The 16574-nt window shown below is 47.5% G+C and overlaps 1 protein-coding gene across 2 annotated transcripts in view; it reads right to left on the reverse strand.

Annotated features, from left to right (window-relative positions):
• Positions 1-16574, reverse strand: part of NF2 (NF2, moesin-ezrin-radixin like (MERLIN) tumor suppressor) — a 105437-nt gene that overhangs the window by 56350 nt on the left and 32513 nt on the right. For both annotated transcript variants that reach the window (XM_074294523.1, XM_074294531.1), the window contains exons 2-4: positions 12338-12463; positions 10663-10785; positions 4778-4861 (exon numbers count right to left, since the gene is read on the reverse strand). In XM_074294523.1, coding sequence (XP_074150624.1) covers positions 4778-4861; positions 10663-10785; positions 12338-12463 — 333 coding nt within the window. The remainder of the gene's footprint in view (positions 1-4777; positions 4862-10662; positions 10786-12337; positions 12464-16574) is intronic.

Raw genomic sequence — 16574 nt, forward strand, 5'->3', positions numbered from 1 at the left:
AAAGAGGGCTTTTTTTTTTTTTTTTTTTCCAGCAGAGGTTGAGCTAAAAGTCTGTTGATGATAAGAGGGAGGAGGTCATGTAGGTGATTTGAGGAGTGAAAAGAAAACTTCAATAGATGTTGAAAGTAGAGAAGAGAGTCGATCAGAAGTAGTCTGTGCTTTGGGGTGCACTGGGAAGACCCCGTGAGAGTGAACTCCCTGGGCTGCAGTCGCTTCTTCATGGTCGTCTGGCTTCAGCTGCACTTGGGGAGGAGCAGAATTGGTGGGTGGCCAGGCATCGGGCCGGCCAGCCAGTCAATAAACAGTGGATCAGGAGAGTCAGAGGTTGAGGAGAGTAACCCTCCCATGGGCAGGCAGAGGTACGGCCAGGGGAGTCTGGCTAGGAAGCAGGCGTGGCAGCTCCAGAAAGGCCTCCAGGAGCACTGAGGAAGGGCCTGGAGAGAGGACAAGAAGAAAGGAGGCAGGATCTCCCCTTGCCCCTTAGAGGATGCTGTGCATCCTGCAGGCTCCTAATAACTGTCAAGGCCATTGCCCCTCCAGGAGCTCTAGGGACATGATTCAATTGAGCCCAGCACAATCCCCGGTATTCGTAATGATAACGATTCTGTCATCCAGAAAAGGTTAATTGTGCTCTCTTTCCTCCTCCGTTTCGGAAGACAAGGAAGTGATTCATAATCCATTTTTGAAAGGATTTCATCAAAAATGTTTAAACTAAAAACCGCGTTGGTATTCAAAGGGTGAGAGTTTTAGTTAGCTGGAAAATTTCAATTACGTACAAGAGCTCCTTCTCCGCTGTCATGGGAGCCAACGCTGCCGACAGCTAATGAGACCGCAGCGTCCGCTCGGTCCCAGCTCGGCTCCTTCATCTATCAAACGCCGCACTTCTGGGCCAGTCAGAGGAGGGCCTGGACCCCAAGACCACTGACAACCATCGGTGGCTGACTTTTACCAAGGCTTTAACCAGTACAAGCTTCCAAACGACAAGTTTCCGAAACAGAATCGAGCGATGGCCGAAACCTTCCAAGGTGATGTGCTGTCATGCCGATGGGCTCCCCTCCCCCACCATCAAAAGCCCATCCTTCTGGTTCAAGCTGAGCTCAAATCCATCCAAGAAATGTGGTTCTTGCTAACTGAACCATGTGATTAATATTTGTATTTATACTTGGAGGTTAATTGTCTCTTTATGCCTTGGGATTAATTGAGTCTATATCATTCAAGCAGCTGACATACTATAATGAGTGCATTTGTTCCCAACTATATCCCATATGTTAATGAGCCCGATTCACTTTCCCTTCCATCCTTAAGTCGTGCAGGCCCACAAGCCACACAAGGAAATAAAGCACCACTAATTCACTCTAATGGGAAAAAGGCCTCTCAGACTCAGGCCAAGGTCAGAAGCCACCTAAGGAGTACAGAGAAGTCCCGGCACCTGACAGCACATGACAACGATAGAGCATTTTACGGTTTAAAAGGCACTTGTTTGCACCGGATCTCATGACAATCCTGGGCCGTGTCAGGGTAGAGATCATTACCCTCGGCTCCAAAATGAGGTCATTCTACACGCTGACCAAAACTCCCTGATAAAGTGATGAAGGCCAGATTCTGAATCCAACTGCAATGTACTTTTCCTTCCCATCAGATGGGCCTCTTTACAGCACAAAAAATACAGTTCCCTTAGGTCTACAATACATGGAACTGGCCTTCACAGAATTAATTGCCATACTTACAAACTAAACAATTAATAAGGGAAAGCTTTAAGTTCTTAAACCCTAGCTTTGAGAAAACTACTCATTTTGAACCAGGTTCTCTTTACTTCTAAGACACAAAAAAGCTTTTTCCTGAATAAGAATCATGTCTACTGCTTCTAAATTAGTATAAATTCCTAATTACTAGAGTCCAAATTTATGGGATTTTCTTGCAGTAAAATCTATTTAATGAGACACCTGCTGTTCCCTGGGAAATGCAGTTCCCCCCCCCCCCCCCCCCCGGACAGGTGGCTTCTGGTTCTGATCATTTGTTGTCTAAAATCTATGCTAAGAAAATCCAGCTTTTTAGACAGGTGCCCTTCAAACAGAAGAGGTCTCCTTGAAGGCTTCAGTCTAGTTATAGCTGAAGAGAGAATCATGCTGGAAAGAAATTGGAGTCAGAGGCAGGCTGTGTATGGATTTAATGAAAGTGACAGCACCAGCTTCAGCACTGTCAGGAGCACAATGATCGAAGGGACACGGTTTTCCAATTATTAATGTTCTTCTTAATCAAAGCATAAAGGAAATGGGTTTGGTTGAATCAGAGCCCTCTTTTGTTTTCTGAATCACTCATTTTTCAGGGAATTAGCAGAGTTTGGCTATAAACTCCCAAACCAAACCTCCAATTTCCCAGCTTCCATCTGCCACAGGGTGGCTGTCGGGGGGGGGGGGGGGGTTGGAAGGACTCTGGACAAGGCACCTGGCCTGACATCCCTGCCTGGGGTTTCTCACTTGTGAAGTCTTAAGAATACTTAATGAAAACAGACCTGTTACCAGATGAATAAAATGACTTAAGTAACTTTGCTGACCTGACTAAAAAAAACATCTCATGTTCTTTTTTTTTTTAAATTGATTTTTATGTACACGTTCTTACGGCATATATATTTTATTCACACATCCCCTTCATTTCCAAATATATCTTTCCTCAGAGAGCCATCTCTAGGATCAAAGAATAAAAATATATAAAATGTCATTTACCAAACTAGCCAATGCATCCACAAGTAGCTGGGCACTATCCTCAGGCACCCATGTTTTGCCACCAAGGGAGAGGGCCATTCTCTCTTCTCCATTCTAGCGAGGTGCATGGGCTCCTCACAACGCTGCCCTGCACCCTTCACACACATCGCACCTTACGGAACAGTAACTTCTGTCCCACTTACGTGCCACGGATGTATAGCTGCTCTGCAGGGGGTGGACACCGCATTGCCGCTACACAACATGCAGCAGTGGGCTCTCTGAGACAAGGAATTGAACAGACATTTTAGTCACTCGCTAAGTTTAATTTCCAGAATGGTTGGATCAGTTCATTGTTCTGCCACTAAGTACCAGGCCTCCTGCCTGGTACCGACAGTACTCTACTACTGACAATTCCAACTTTTGTCTCATGCATGTGCTTTTCAATAACAAAGGCAAATCATTTTCTATCATTGATCGAGGTGGTGCAGAGGATACAGCATTAGAATTGGAGTCAGGAAAACCAAAGTTCAAATCTGGCCTTAGTTATGTGACCCTGAGCAAGTCACTTATCTGCTGCCTACCTCAATTTCTTCATCTATAAAAAGGGGATATTAGCACCCATGTCTCAGAACTGTTGAGGGGCAAATGAGTTAATGTTTGTGAAGTGCTTTGCAAACCTTAATTATTAATGTTATACAAGGCTAATCCCCCTTTTTTCCCTTCCTCAATGAGCTGAGAAATTGGGAGTTTTTCCTAGTACAGTAAGAAAATGCCGCTGATCCAGGAGCCAAACCCTGCCACTGACTGGCCACAACCTCAGAGAAGTCGACAAAAATCTCTCTGAACCTCCGAGTCCAAGAATATAAAACAAGAAGGCTGTAGTAAATGGCTCTCTGTGTCCTAGCGCTAACGTTCTGTGATCATCCATTTTCTGATCCATGCTATGGGTAAACGGATGCCTCATTTGTCCTCTGAAGCAAAGACCAAATAAACAACCAGAAAGACTCAGAATGTTCCCCCGGACAAGATCATCACAGAACCCACAAAGGAAGAAGCAGAGGCAGCTATGTTTTACAAGGGACCCTTCCCTTTAAAGGGCAGACAATGAAAGCTGCTCTGGTCTCCTTGCTGGGTCCTTTAGGAAGAAGACAGAGGGACAGTCCAGGCGGTTATCATTAATGGATGAGGACAAGCTGACTAACTCCCCAGGGCCTAACGGCCAAATCTACCAAAAAAAACCCCCAGCCTGACCGCCTCGAGGTCAGCAGGCAACGGGAAGCTGCCTTCAATTCTAGCTCTTCTGGTAATTAAACTGTGTGACTTCAAGTCACTCACTCCCTTCTGGATCAGGGGTTGGCAAATCATGATCAGCAGGCCTGGCCTGTCCCCCACTTCTGTACTGCCTGGGAGCTAAGGATGGTCTCTACGATTTTAAATGAAGCTTCACCGAACGTGAAAGCCTATAACTGTTCTTTGCTTACAACAAGAGGCCAGGCAGCGGGCCTGAGTTTGGCAGCCTCTGACTCAGTGATCTTCAAAGCCCTCTGAACCACTCAGACTGAAAGTGGGTGAGGTCAGCACCCCTCTGCTGGGTGCCCCCAACTCGCAGGACACTCACTGTCCAACCCCTCAAGAGACTCAGCAGGAGAGGCGATCATGTCTTAAGAAATGCTGGGATGGGGCTGAAACGGCAGAGCACAGCCCATCACAGACTGGTTCCCAAGAGCCGTCAACAGAGAGAAAAAGCGGGTTGTCCAGTAAAAATAATGAAGGCAAGCAGAACAGCCCTGGCCCTTCCAATAAATGTGGGAGGATGGGTATGGATCAATGAGGAACCAGAATAATAAAACACAATAAAACCTCAATGAAAACCACCATCCAAGGCAGCCAAGCCAAGAGAAATTAAAATAACCATTTTCAGGTGGGGACCTCGAAGGGCAGAGGCTGCCTATCCAAGGAGGCCCAGCTGCTACGTAGGAGGCTCTGCTGGAAAGGAAGGCTGAGCAGGGAATTTAAGACAAGCCAGCCCTCCCTCCTTCCCAGGGCAGGTTCAGAAGCACAGGTAGAGTGCCTACCTTGGCCTGGACTGCATAGGAAGCCAGAAGCACCGACGCCTCAGGAGGGCAGTAGATCTTCTCATCCAGAATCTGCTTCTTCACCTGCACAGAGCACCAAGAGAGACGTGAGAAGGCCTTCGGGTCCACGTGATGGTCTGATGGCTATGGCCGAGGGCAGCAGCTTGCTCTGCTCAACCAGGCCGGTGACGGTTCTCCTGACCCAAGACCTTTCTCATCCAATAGAAAACAACGTACCCTGAAGTTGGAAGACTAAGTGAGAGCTAAACACAAAACTCCAGACTCAGCTCTGATGGTAGCTCCAGATGGGCCCCGGCCAAGTCTGAACCTGAGATCCAGGCTGCGCAGGCAGCCCAGTGGATAAAGAGCCATCCCTTTCAATTTGCTCACTCGTAACGAAAAAGGAAGCAATAAAGGTTGATCTGTTAAACTTTTTGGTGCTGACAAGCCCAGGAAATAGAATTTTCAGAACAAAATGTTGAATTGACACAGTCTCCTGCTACTTTGTACCATGTCAGAAACACAAAAAGGAAGGGGGAAAGGGGACCCCCAGTTTTGCTGACTGGAACAAGTAGTACCCAAATCAATAAATGAAGATTTCACATAGCCATGTCTAATAGATGGACCAGTATTCATTCATACCCTCATGCTGCAATATGATACAACTTGGGAGGAAAGCACATGGTATCTACGTACCATTTCTAAGCACTTTTAAGGGAACCATTTCAGGTGGGGACCTCGAAGGGCAGAGGCTGCCTATCCAAGGAGGCCCAGCTGCTACGTAGGAGGCTCTGCTGGAAAGGAAGGCTGAGCAGGGAATTTAAGACAAGCCAGCCCTCCCTCCTTCCCAGGGCAGGTTCAGAAGCACAGGTAGAGTGCTTCTCATTTGCCATATGCCATAAATATGCCATTTATTTAACAGTTGGGCTATTACCCATCATGCCCGTGGATATGTGGCAATCAATCCTCCTCAAGATTTCTTCCCCATGGAAAATGTCATCCACACTCAGAGAGAGAACTATGAAGACTGAATGTGGATCTAAGAATAGCATTTTTTACCTTTTGGTCTTTGTTGTTTGTTTTTCTTTCTCATTTTTTTCCCCTTTTGATCTGATTTTTTTTGTTAAATATGGAAATATGGACAAATATGGGAATATGTTTAAGAGAACTGCACAGATCTAACCTATATCAGATTGCTTGATGTCTGGAGAGAAGAAAGTACGGAGACAAAGGGAGAAAATTTTGGAACACAAAGTTTTACAAAAATGAATGTTAAAAATGATCTTTATGTGTATTTGGAAAAATAAACTATTGAAAAAACAAACAAAAGGATTTCTTTCCAAGTTTTAAAGTTGTTTTTGCTTTTTTGGAATAAAAATTAAATCCTAGATGCTTCCAAATATAGGGAAGAAGGGTCCCCTCTAACTTTTTATATCTGCTTAGCAGAAGAGGAAGGGAAGGAAAACCTCTTCATTTCAAGGCTGAATCTCAGCTTCTATCATGTGCCCCTCTGCGTGTCTCCTTACTTCTCTCCTCTGTCCTTTCACCCTCCCCATCCATTGAGAACTTATGTCCAGTAGGTCTTGCGGGGTGGGCTTCATGTACACACACGTATTCTAGTTGTGGATCCAGTCACTCGACATCAGATCCCTTCTCTGAGGTGGCGTCCAGACTGGAAGAACCTGGCAGTCAGACCAGGACAAACCCTACTTGTTAAGGGCAAAAACTCTTCAAATTACCCAAGAGATCAGTGACAACTACTGAGGACAAGAGGGATAAGATGGAAAGGAAGGGAGCTGCCCAGAAGGAGAAGGCCTGGGCAGGTGGAGACCAGAGCCAGGAGAAGGAGCACCGAAGCACCCAAGTCAGATGGCGCGGAGTCTGGGGGCTGCCAGGCCAGCGCGCTCATTCGTACTGAGCTGCAGTCACCACTACCCTCTCCCCTGGATTAGAATTTTGGGGAATTGACAATAACAAAGGGGTGCCACACTCCACCAGCTAGCTATCTTAGGCCACTGGAAATAAGTTTTATTAAGTGAACAAAATGGATTTGAATTTCATCTCTAAGCCAGGTCTTGTTGCTGCCTCACTCAGTTGTGAAGGTCCCGGAGGGCTGGCGCAGCACTGCAGAACCCCACAGTGGGAAGGGATGAGAGAACACAATCTGACCTCCCACCGGGTTCAGCTGCGCTCTTCTAGTAGAAGAAAAGGAAACTGGAAGGAGAATACTTTTTTTTTCTCTGAAAAAAGTCTGTTATTAAATTGAACTTTCACTAAGCACAACAATATGCTGAGGGCTCTGCTCAAATTAACGATAATAGCATTACATGACAGACACAACATTCACTTCTGGGAAATTATGTCATTATCACGCACCCCCCCCCCAGCAATCTTTTATATTACTGACAGCTGGCACCTTTGGACCTAAGAGGCGGCTTGGGCACAAATGGCTGGTAACTAACCATGAAATTGTGGAAGGACTGGGACCCAGATAGGAGAGAAGAGAATGGGCAAGACTGCGAGCATCCTCCTCTCCCTGCAGCCACGCCAGCACTCCGGGAACCACACAGCTACCTCTGATCACAGGTTTCCTGACTTCTTCCGCTCAGCCCAGACTTTGTGCGCTGGATTCTCAAGCTGAGAAGCCCTTGCCGGCGAGCTGCCCAGAGCACCCCGAAGCTCTCCTCTCCCCGTCTGGTTTGTACCTAGTGTTGTCTCACCCACTGCACTGGGACCTCCTGGAGGCCAGGCTCTCTGTTGCCCTTCTGTGTATCCCCAGTATTTAGTCTAGTGCCTGGCATACAGTTGGTGCTTAATAAATGATGGCTTACTGTGATGTCAAAGTTGCAAAGTACTAGGGGTTGGGAGAGAACCCAACGCAGCTAACAAATTCTCCCGCCCTCCACAGAGCTTAGAATTGAGTGAAGGAGATAAGGTGTGACCGACTGTGACGCCAGGAGAAAAGTCTTATTAGTGGTTTAAAAAGGAAGTCCTACGAGAGCTCACCAGAGGGAGAAATTCTCTCCCAAATGTGGGCGCCTGGAGAGCCCCCTTTCCCCCTCCTGACTACCAGGCCCAATGCTTCTTTTCCCGTGTTTAATGGGCTGGGGCCTGCCCTCGTTCTGCTTGTGAGCACTTTCTCCCAGGCGTCCGTCATTTTCTATTCCTCTGTCAGTGACCCCGGCCTGGCCCTCGCCAGTACTCACACCTCCCCCCTTCTACCACCTCCCCCAAACCCCAGGTGACCGCCACACCACCGCCAAATCCATCACTCTTGCAACAGGAGCAGGTGGCAGCATGGGGAGCAAGCTGGACCTCCAGCACTGCTGCCAACATACAGAGGCTGGGTGGCCTGGGCAAGGGCCTAGGCAGCTGTCTGGTGCACCGCACTGCAGAGCAGGGCCAACCTTCCTCACTGGGGGTTCCCGTTCCAATTATTTCATACATCTGGCCAAAAAATGCCAGCAGATGTGGCAGGGGGAGGGGTCTCTGCTCAAAGGCCTGCTATGGCTGGAAGGTAGAGTCCGAACTCCTCGTGCCATCCGCTGCATTGTCCCCAGCACACCAGCTGGCACCTCTACTCCCCTGCCTTTGCTTCCATTTGCTCTGTACCAGGAATACCCACTGGGCTCCCTGCCCTGTTCTATCTGTGCCAAGACTGGACAGGAAGGACAGGAGGATTTACTCCTCCTCATGTGGAATGCCCAAATCAAAAGCCACCTCCACCATGAAATCCTCCCGCCCCTGCCCCAGGCAGGCAGCCCACTGTCGGGACGTCTCATGTAGGATGCCCCCTCCCCAAGCTACTCTTCATCCTCCCTGGGCTCTACTCACCATCTCTTAGACTCTTCCCATGCCCCAAGTTCTCTCCTGGTCCGACACTGGCTACTTCTCTCCTGCCCCCTCCACACCAGGTCTTGCCAAACCTCAACCTGCTCTCCTCCCTTCCATAACTTGTCTCAAGTTCTCCTTATCTACTGTTCAATAAAGCCAGACCCAGTTAACTTATTATCTGCTCTCAATGGGGCCCTGACTGCAGCCAGGCAATCCCTCTGCTCCTCCCTAACTGTGAGGGTAAGTATATGTGTGTGTGCGTGAGTACGTGTGTGCGTACGTGTGTGAGCATGTGTATACGTGTGTACGTGTGCGTCTCACATGTCCCACAGCTAAGACTGAGGCTGGATCTGAGCCCAGGCCCTCTCTCGCCCCCCATTCTCCTGTCATCAGACTCATCTCTGGGCTCTTCATCTGGGGGTGTTCTGGGCCCTCTTCGTCTCACCCATTTCATCACCACCTTTAGGGGAAGATTCCCAAATGAACATATCGTTCCCCCCCCCCCCCGACTGCTTCTGTGCCCCAGCATCCTCTGGACGTTTCCCCCTGGATGTCCCACAGGCATCTCTAATAGTCACATTTGGGCGTCTATCCAAATAGAAATAGAAAACAAAACTCACTGTCCTTCACACCCCCCCACCCCCTTGGTCAGGCTTGGTCAGGCACAGCACCCCTTCCAGTCCCATAGGTTGCTGTCCTGGCACTATTGCTAATTAACTCCCCCTTCCTCCCACCCCCAATCTCTAATCAGAGCCCAAACTGCCGCTCCCACTGCCACGTCTCCAGCATTCAGCCCTTCTCTCAGTCACCGCCCGTGTCAGCTCCTCATTCCCTGTGGCTGATAACAAAAGCCCCCAATTGCCTCAGACCGCTCCTCAGGGCGCTCCATGTTCCATATGGTTTCTAAAGGGCAGATCTGGCCCAGGCCTGGCTCTATTCAATAAACTCCAGTGGCTCCCTGTTGCCTTGAGGATCAAACAGCAATTCTCCTGTTTTAAGGAGCTGTGCTCCTAGCCCAGCTTGCACCCCCCACCTTCCTTCACTCTGCTATTCAACCAAACTGACCCTGATGCAACATATTCCCACTAAGTGACCCTCCAAATCCTGCATCCATAATCACTCACCGGCTGTCCTCAGTGCCTAGAATTTACCTCCCCTAACTTCTGCTCACGGAAGCTCTGGTTTCCTGCAGAATCAGCTCAGCAGCGGCTCCTACACGAGCCACGTCCTCACCCCAGCCCAGCTGTTGGCACTGCCCCCCCAAACTGCCTTGCACAGACTTAGGCAGTTCCCAGGGCTCTCAGTGCCCCTCAGTGCACCACATGAGCTTATTAAGCACTCATCACTAACTGATCTACATGTATGACTTTGTTTTCTAATCACCTACAGAAAGGAAGGAGAGCATCTCATCTAAGCTTGGTGTCTCCGCTAGGACTTACTGAGCCTACAAAGAGCACCTTAAGCCTAGCAAGGAGGCTGAAAAGCGTAAAGGATCATTAGCCTGGGACCCAGTCCTGACTGTACAGTTAGGTATGTGGCCACAGGTTCGCTGCCTCGTTTCCTTATCTGTCATGTGAGGAGTCCAGACTAGCTCATTTTCAGGATCTTCTCTAATACTAACAGTCTGGGTCTCTATACGTCAAGATCTATAAGCAGAATGAGTTTTGTTTTCATTATTCTCTCCTCAGAGTCTCAGTAGAGAAGGCAGTAGATTTCGACTCCAGACCTAGATTCAACTGTGCTGTTACAGGCCACAAGCCCGGGAGGGCAAGCCTTGTTGCTTTTCTGGACCTCAATTTCGCTTAGATGTTAAATGAGGGGGACAGGTTGGATGAGCGCCAAAGGTCCTTTCGAGCCCTAGATCCTATGGCTCACCTCCAAAGCCTCTTCCTGTGTGGAGCTGCAGGGCATGACTTGTGGTTTTCTGGGGCAGGTGTTTTTGCAATAAGACAGGCTATTCATAAAACCCTAGTGGAAATCTCTAAACCAAAGCCTACATTTGAGGCATTCACCTCAGAGGGCAAGGGGACAGCAGGGATATCCTGGGATACCTGGAGGAAGAATAAATGCTGCGTGATCTCCTGCACCAGCTCCTCCTCTGCATTCTCTGGATAAAATTTGGCCAGGAAATGAAAGGTGACCGGCTCTTCCTTTGAAACATCATGATCCAGCACCTGAAAAAATGCAGGGCAAAAGATTAACGAGATGAGAGCCTGCCCGTGCCATCCCCTTCATGCATGGGGCCCTCTGCCTCCCAGACTCGGTGACCTACGAGGACACACGACCCAGAGCTAACTGCTATAGAGGTGCACTTCACACTGCTGTTATGGAGCTAAATGAGCACCCAGCACCATCAAGGATGCTGCTTTTTGTTCTGGAAGGCAAGGAATCACTTTTGTTTAGATTAAAGTAAAGGAGCTGTATTTAAGGTCAAACACTATGGCCATCCTACTGCCAGTTTGTGATTGGGTCTTGTCCTACATCAGGGGTCTGTCAAGTCCCTTGGTCACTGTTTTCTCCTCTTGTCCAACCTTGGACCACAATACTGGGATGGAACAGGGAGGTGATGGGCAGAGCAGAAAAAAAGCCTGGTCACTGTGATTTCACTGTTTTTGGAACCAACTCCTGAGATGCTTCCAGGAACATTGGAGGCCCACGGACCTTAGTCTGGGAACGCTCGGCCAATCTGGCAACTCCATTCACTATCTCTCCTAATGTCAAGCATCTGCTACCCAGAATGCATTTGAATTTGGGGGACAAACATGTCAACCTGAATGCTACAACGTTCTATTAACATGTCATGATTTATTTTCCTCTGAGCAGTACATTTTATAGCTCCTTATGCCCTCAATCCATCATCAATTTTCCTAGCAGTCAGACATAATTCAAACTCATTTTGTTTAGAATCACAAAAAGTTCCACAGTTTTTTGGGTGTACAATGCTCCTGCTCAAAATCCACGTGGAATTGTCTCGATTAAAAACAAATCCAGAGTCAGTGCCCTGCCGCTCCTGTCGGCCAGCTTCCAAGAGTCCTTGCTGTGAACTTGGTCTTGCTGTGTTTAGAACTGCAAGGGATTCCAATATGTCAAGTCACATTAATAAGTGTGCACATTCACACATACGGTGTAAATGTTAAGACTGAAAGGAGATGAGAAAAGGCTTCCACAGTTTGTTAGACACATAATTAACACCCATTTTTGAAGGATTTGCAATGTAAACATGAGATCCATGTCCAAATTGCTGAAGAAACACAATTTCTCCTGTCCCAGGAAGCCTAACACAGAAATGGCGTCAAGGGAACTCTCTTCCCTTGCGTGATAATCTGAATTCAAGGTGGGACAAAGGGATTACTCAAAACCATATAAAACTTAAAATCCTGGCAGAAGCTCTGACAGCCTTTTAAACACATAAACTGCAAAAATGCACATGGAAAAGAAATAGCAAGTTATGTTTACAAAGGCAGACCGACGGCTCAATCAATCGAAGGGGATAAAGCCAGTCAGAAGCAGCTGAGCCATACTAGATAAATAAATGGGGCTGACAGGAATTTCATCTTGCCTATAAGTAGGGAAAACCTGAGAATGTTCAAGGAGACCGGCTTCTGCTTTCCTGTCTACGGGTGGGTACAAATAAGGGCTACATGGACCTGCCACTCAATGTAAGTGGACCCATGCTGAGGATAACAGCAGCTCTTTTGTCCCCCTGGGCCAAGGTCAGGAACCAACCTTTTTGTCCATTTTGAGCCAGGCCACAGTGTCCTTGATCGTGTACTGCAGTCCAAAGAACCAGGTTTCCCGTAGTCCCAGAGTTCGGCACACCAGGTCAAACAGGTCCTTCCCCTTCCATTTCATCTATGAACAAGAGCAGAGAGCGTTGAAATGAACCAGCTTTTCCTCTCATTCTTTTCTCTGTCCTTTCACGTTTCACCTTCAGGCTTCCAAATTATAGAGCACCCAGGAAGAGGGCTGATGGACCCAGAACCGAAAATGAACTTTCCCATGAATGCCGAGCAAAGGCGGTGGGCTCCGCTAGGGTGGCAAACCTCATCGGAAGCTTAATGACTGAACATCTACAAAGCAAAGACTCAACAGATCACACTCTTTTCAGTGGTGCTAAGAACAACAAACCTGCAGTCTAATGTGGTTCAGAGACAGTTCAATATTTTTAAAATCATTATTGTGCTTTGTGATCAAAGGGAAATAAAAAGGCAGAATTGAATAACTGGTTTTAAGCACTGGTTCTATTATTTTGTTTCAACTTTATTAGTACCATAGTAGGAACTTAATAAGTATTCCATGTGGAAGGTAAGAAAACAGAGACTCGCACAACAATAAAAGACAAGTATCTAAACAATTTATTGCAATGTCCAGAATGGCACAGAAAAATAAAGTTCGGATAAAATATAGTCTCTGTCCTCAAGGAACCACTCTCTAGTGGGGAGAAATCAGATACAAATACTGATAATACACAAATACCTCTCTAAGGAGGCGAATTAGAAAGGTTCAAAGCAAAGGCCCAAGAGAGATCTGAGGGGGAGCACGACCTGAAGGAGCCCCTGTGCAGATGAGGAAAACAGAATAAGAAGCAGGCAGTGTCTTGCCCAGTTCCAAAATATCAAGAAACCGAGATTGTGTTTTGTTTTCTTCTTGAAACAAAAGCTCTTGGGCCAGATCTGTTCCCGGGCCTTCCTGCCACCTGGAAGGCTGGCATCTTGGCGCCTGCCTGCATTCAGGTGACTCCCTCCCTCCTCAGCTTTGGTCACTGCTACCCCCTTGTGGCTAACCTGGTTAAATCAGTCAGGGTCACAGCCCCAGGATCCTCCAGGAGAAATGCCCTGGGGTCCAACATGCCAGATGGCTGCTGGGGGCTCACTTCTGCCTCCAAGATTCCAAAGCGAGAGATAAGTGCCCCCTGGGGAAGCCTCAGGTGATGGGAACCTGTGATTGCAGTCCGAGTGCAGCCCCCTGGGAGGGATGAGGTGATAATGCAGGGCTATTTGGCCCTCTAGACCCCAAGGCCTTAGGATGCTTAATGCTAATCACTGCAAAAGAGTGCCCTCAACTTCTCAGCATCATCCAGAAAGGGATAGGGGATAATGGATGCTTGAAATCATAAGCAAAAATGAAAAATGTTCTTAAAAAACCTCAAATAACACAACTCAAGTACTGAGCTGCTTTCATTAGACTGGGAGCTCCTCCAGAGCTTTGCCATCGTAGGTGCTTAACAAATGCTTGCTGATGTGATGCTGCTCAGAAAGGCAGGAGCCAGCCCTGCACTTCCAACCAGGGAGAAGTCTGGGAGGAGCCACCCCTGCAGGCCCTTTGGCCCATTCCCTGCCTCCAAAGACTTTGGGCTGTAAGAATGGTTTAAATAAAGTAGGGCAGCACAAAGATGAATTTCCATGAGGTCTTAAATCAAATTTTCAATGACAGTTGTGGGAACACCTGTTTTCCCATCAAGCGTAGGGTCTTTCCAGGTCCCAGCACACTTTAATTCCAGGATACAAACTTTATTAAAATCACATTTATTTTGGGGGGAAATTACCCACATGAATTTTGGAAATTTTTCTTCTGAACACTAATTTAAGTCTGAATCCAGGCTATTACTTATAAATGATTGTCTATTTAACAAGAGAATCCCAACATGAATTCTGGAGAAGGTAAGTCTCCAGGGCCGAGAAACTCCAAGAGGGAACCTCCCCAAACTAAGTTATGGCATCGCCTCCCATCCACAGTGTGCAGCCTGGTTAATACCTGCTTATTGTGATAGATGTTGGTGACGTGACGTGCAAAACACGCTAACAATACTAAACTACACTTACTAAGGGAATTTTAATTTCCTAACTTGGGAGTTTGAATTCTCTATTAATGAAGTTCTCCTCCACTGACTGCTCTGTGGATGTGACTGAACTTGACAATCAAATATAAAAAACCCAGATACAGGAACTATCATCTCCCTGACCCAGATAGGAAGCTTCTCAACCAAGGACTGTCAACAATCGACAAGAATTTCGACACTAATCTTGGTCCTTGTCCTTTTTAGGGTCTAACTTCAGAAAAGCAGTGCAATAAGCAAAGCCTATTAGGGACGAAAGCAGCAGAACTAGCACCCACTATCAACACCAGATCACTAGGAGACGAGGCTTTATTTTCAAGAGCCCCGTGCTCCCCATGATCACCGAGAGGAACCCTGCTGAGAGACCCACCCGTGGTCCTTCCCAAGCCACCAGGGTAATCAGAGAGCCTCCGGCCTGTCAGAAAGGAAAAATCCCTTCTCCCCTTTAACCAACCAAGATTCGCCTAAATGACAGAAATCCAATTTACTCAGCAATTAAAGAGAGTGATAACAGCGTGGCACCGAGATTAGCTGAAATAAATGGTGAAGGTTACAGAGACATTACAATCTGTCAGTAACCGGGGCTGGCCAATAGCAAACATTTCTTCCCACAGGCCAAGAGCCCAACTCTCCCTCCCTGTGTCCTCTCTCCTTCTCTTCCTATACAATTCTGATGTTCTGAGGATTTCTCTAGGTCACCTTCTAAGCCTTTTCAATATCCCACGGACACCAAAGGACAGGAGGGGATCTGGTTTCCACAGGCCCTCAACGACCTGCCTTCCCACAATTTCCCAGCAAGTTCCCCCTCCCCTGCCCCCAACCCCTGACTAATCCTATTTCTCAGTGAACATCCTGGCTCTCAACCTCTGGGACTGGGACATGAAGACCAGGAGTCCTGGTAAGGACAAGCTCCATTTTGGCAGCAGGAACTTTTTTGCCTAGCCATGGCTCAGGTTGGTTTCAGCAATGGCTTTTGGTTCAGCCACTTCTAAGGGGGGGAACTCCAAAGGTGCCAAATGGACTGGTAGAAAGGGGAAGTGCCAGGTCCACTTTCTAGGGATGTCTTCAGGCAGCATGCTCAGAGATGCACTGGGAGAAGCATAGAGGATGACCTGGGCAGGAAAGCCCCGAAGGCAGCAAACTACTGAAGTGGTCCAGGAGAGAGGGAGAAGGGGGGAGATTAAGGCCCACTTAACTGACGAGTCAGAGGAGATAAGGGAGGATAAAGAAGAGATTTTATGAAGGGGATTGGGTGTGAGCTATGAGGGTGAGGAGCCGAGCATGGTTCTGAGGGAGTGAGAGGATGCTGGTACCCTCAACAATAATAGGAAGGGTCAGAAGAGGGAAGGACTCGAGGGGGAAGATGAGTTCGGTTTGTCTACTGGACAACCAATGGGACGCCTAATAGGCAGGTAGTAATGAAAGACTAGAGCTCAGGAAAGAGGAAAGGTCTGGAGAAGAGATAACTGATCCACGGGAGAGGATTAAATCAATGAGCATGGAGGGAAAAGAGAAAGGAACGAAGGGGGCAGCCACAGCTAGCCAGCTTGAGCCAGCTGACCTCCAACAAAAGGAACAGAAATGGACCAATTGGTCAGACAGGCAGGAAGAGAAGTGGGAGAGCCAGTGTCCTGAAAACTGAGACACCGAGTCGCCAAGTGCCAAAATGGCAGCCAGGCCACAGACAAGTCAAGAAGGATGAAGAATGAGGAAAATAGTCCATTAAACCAGCAAATAAGAGACTGCTCTGAAAACAGCAAATTCAGTTAAATGATGAGGTCAGAGCCAGAGGGAAGAGGGAGTAGAAAAAGTGAGAGGAAATATTATTGATGACTCTAATAACCAAGTTTAGCCCCAGAGAAGAAGTGAGAAAAGGCGTTCCTGCCTTTCTTTAGAGAGGTAGGTAAACACGGGGAAGGAAGACTACATATATTTCTTGAACTCAATGAGTGCTGTGCTCTGAGTTTGTTAAACTGTTTTTTTTTTTTCTTTTTCTTTTTTAAACTCTGTGGCAAAGCAAAGCTTGGTGTGTTGAAGGGGAGGTACATGTTTAGCAATAACTGACAGACAAGACAATCACATAAGTCATTTCTGCAAATAAGAAAAACTTTTAACCGTCACAAAGAA

The sequence above is a fragment of the Sminthopsis crassicaudata genome, chromosome 1 (genome assembly GCF_048593235.1).
Source record: "Sminthopsis crassicaudata isolate SCR6 chromosome 1, ASM4859323v1, whole genome shotgun sequence".
NCBI classification, from domain to species: domain Eukaryota; kingdom Metazoa; phylum Chordata; class Mammalia; order Dasyuromorphia; family Dasyuridae; genus Sminthopsis; species Sminthopsis crassicaudata.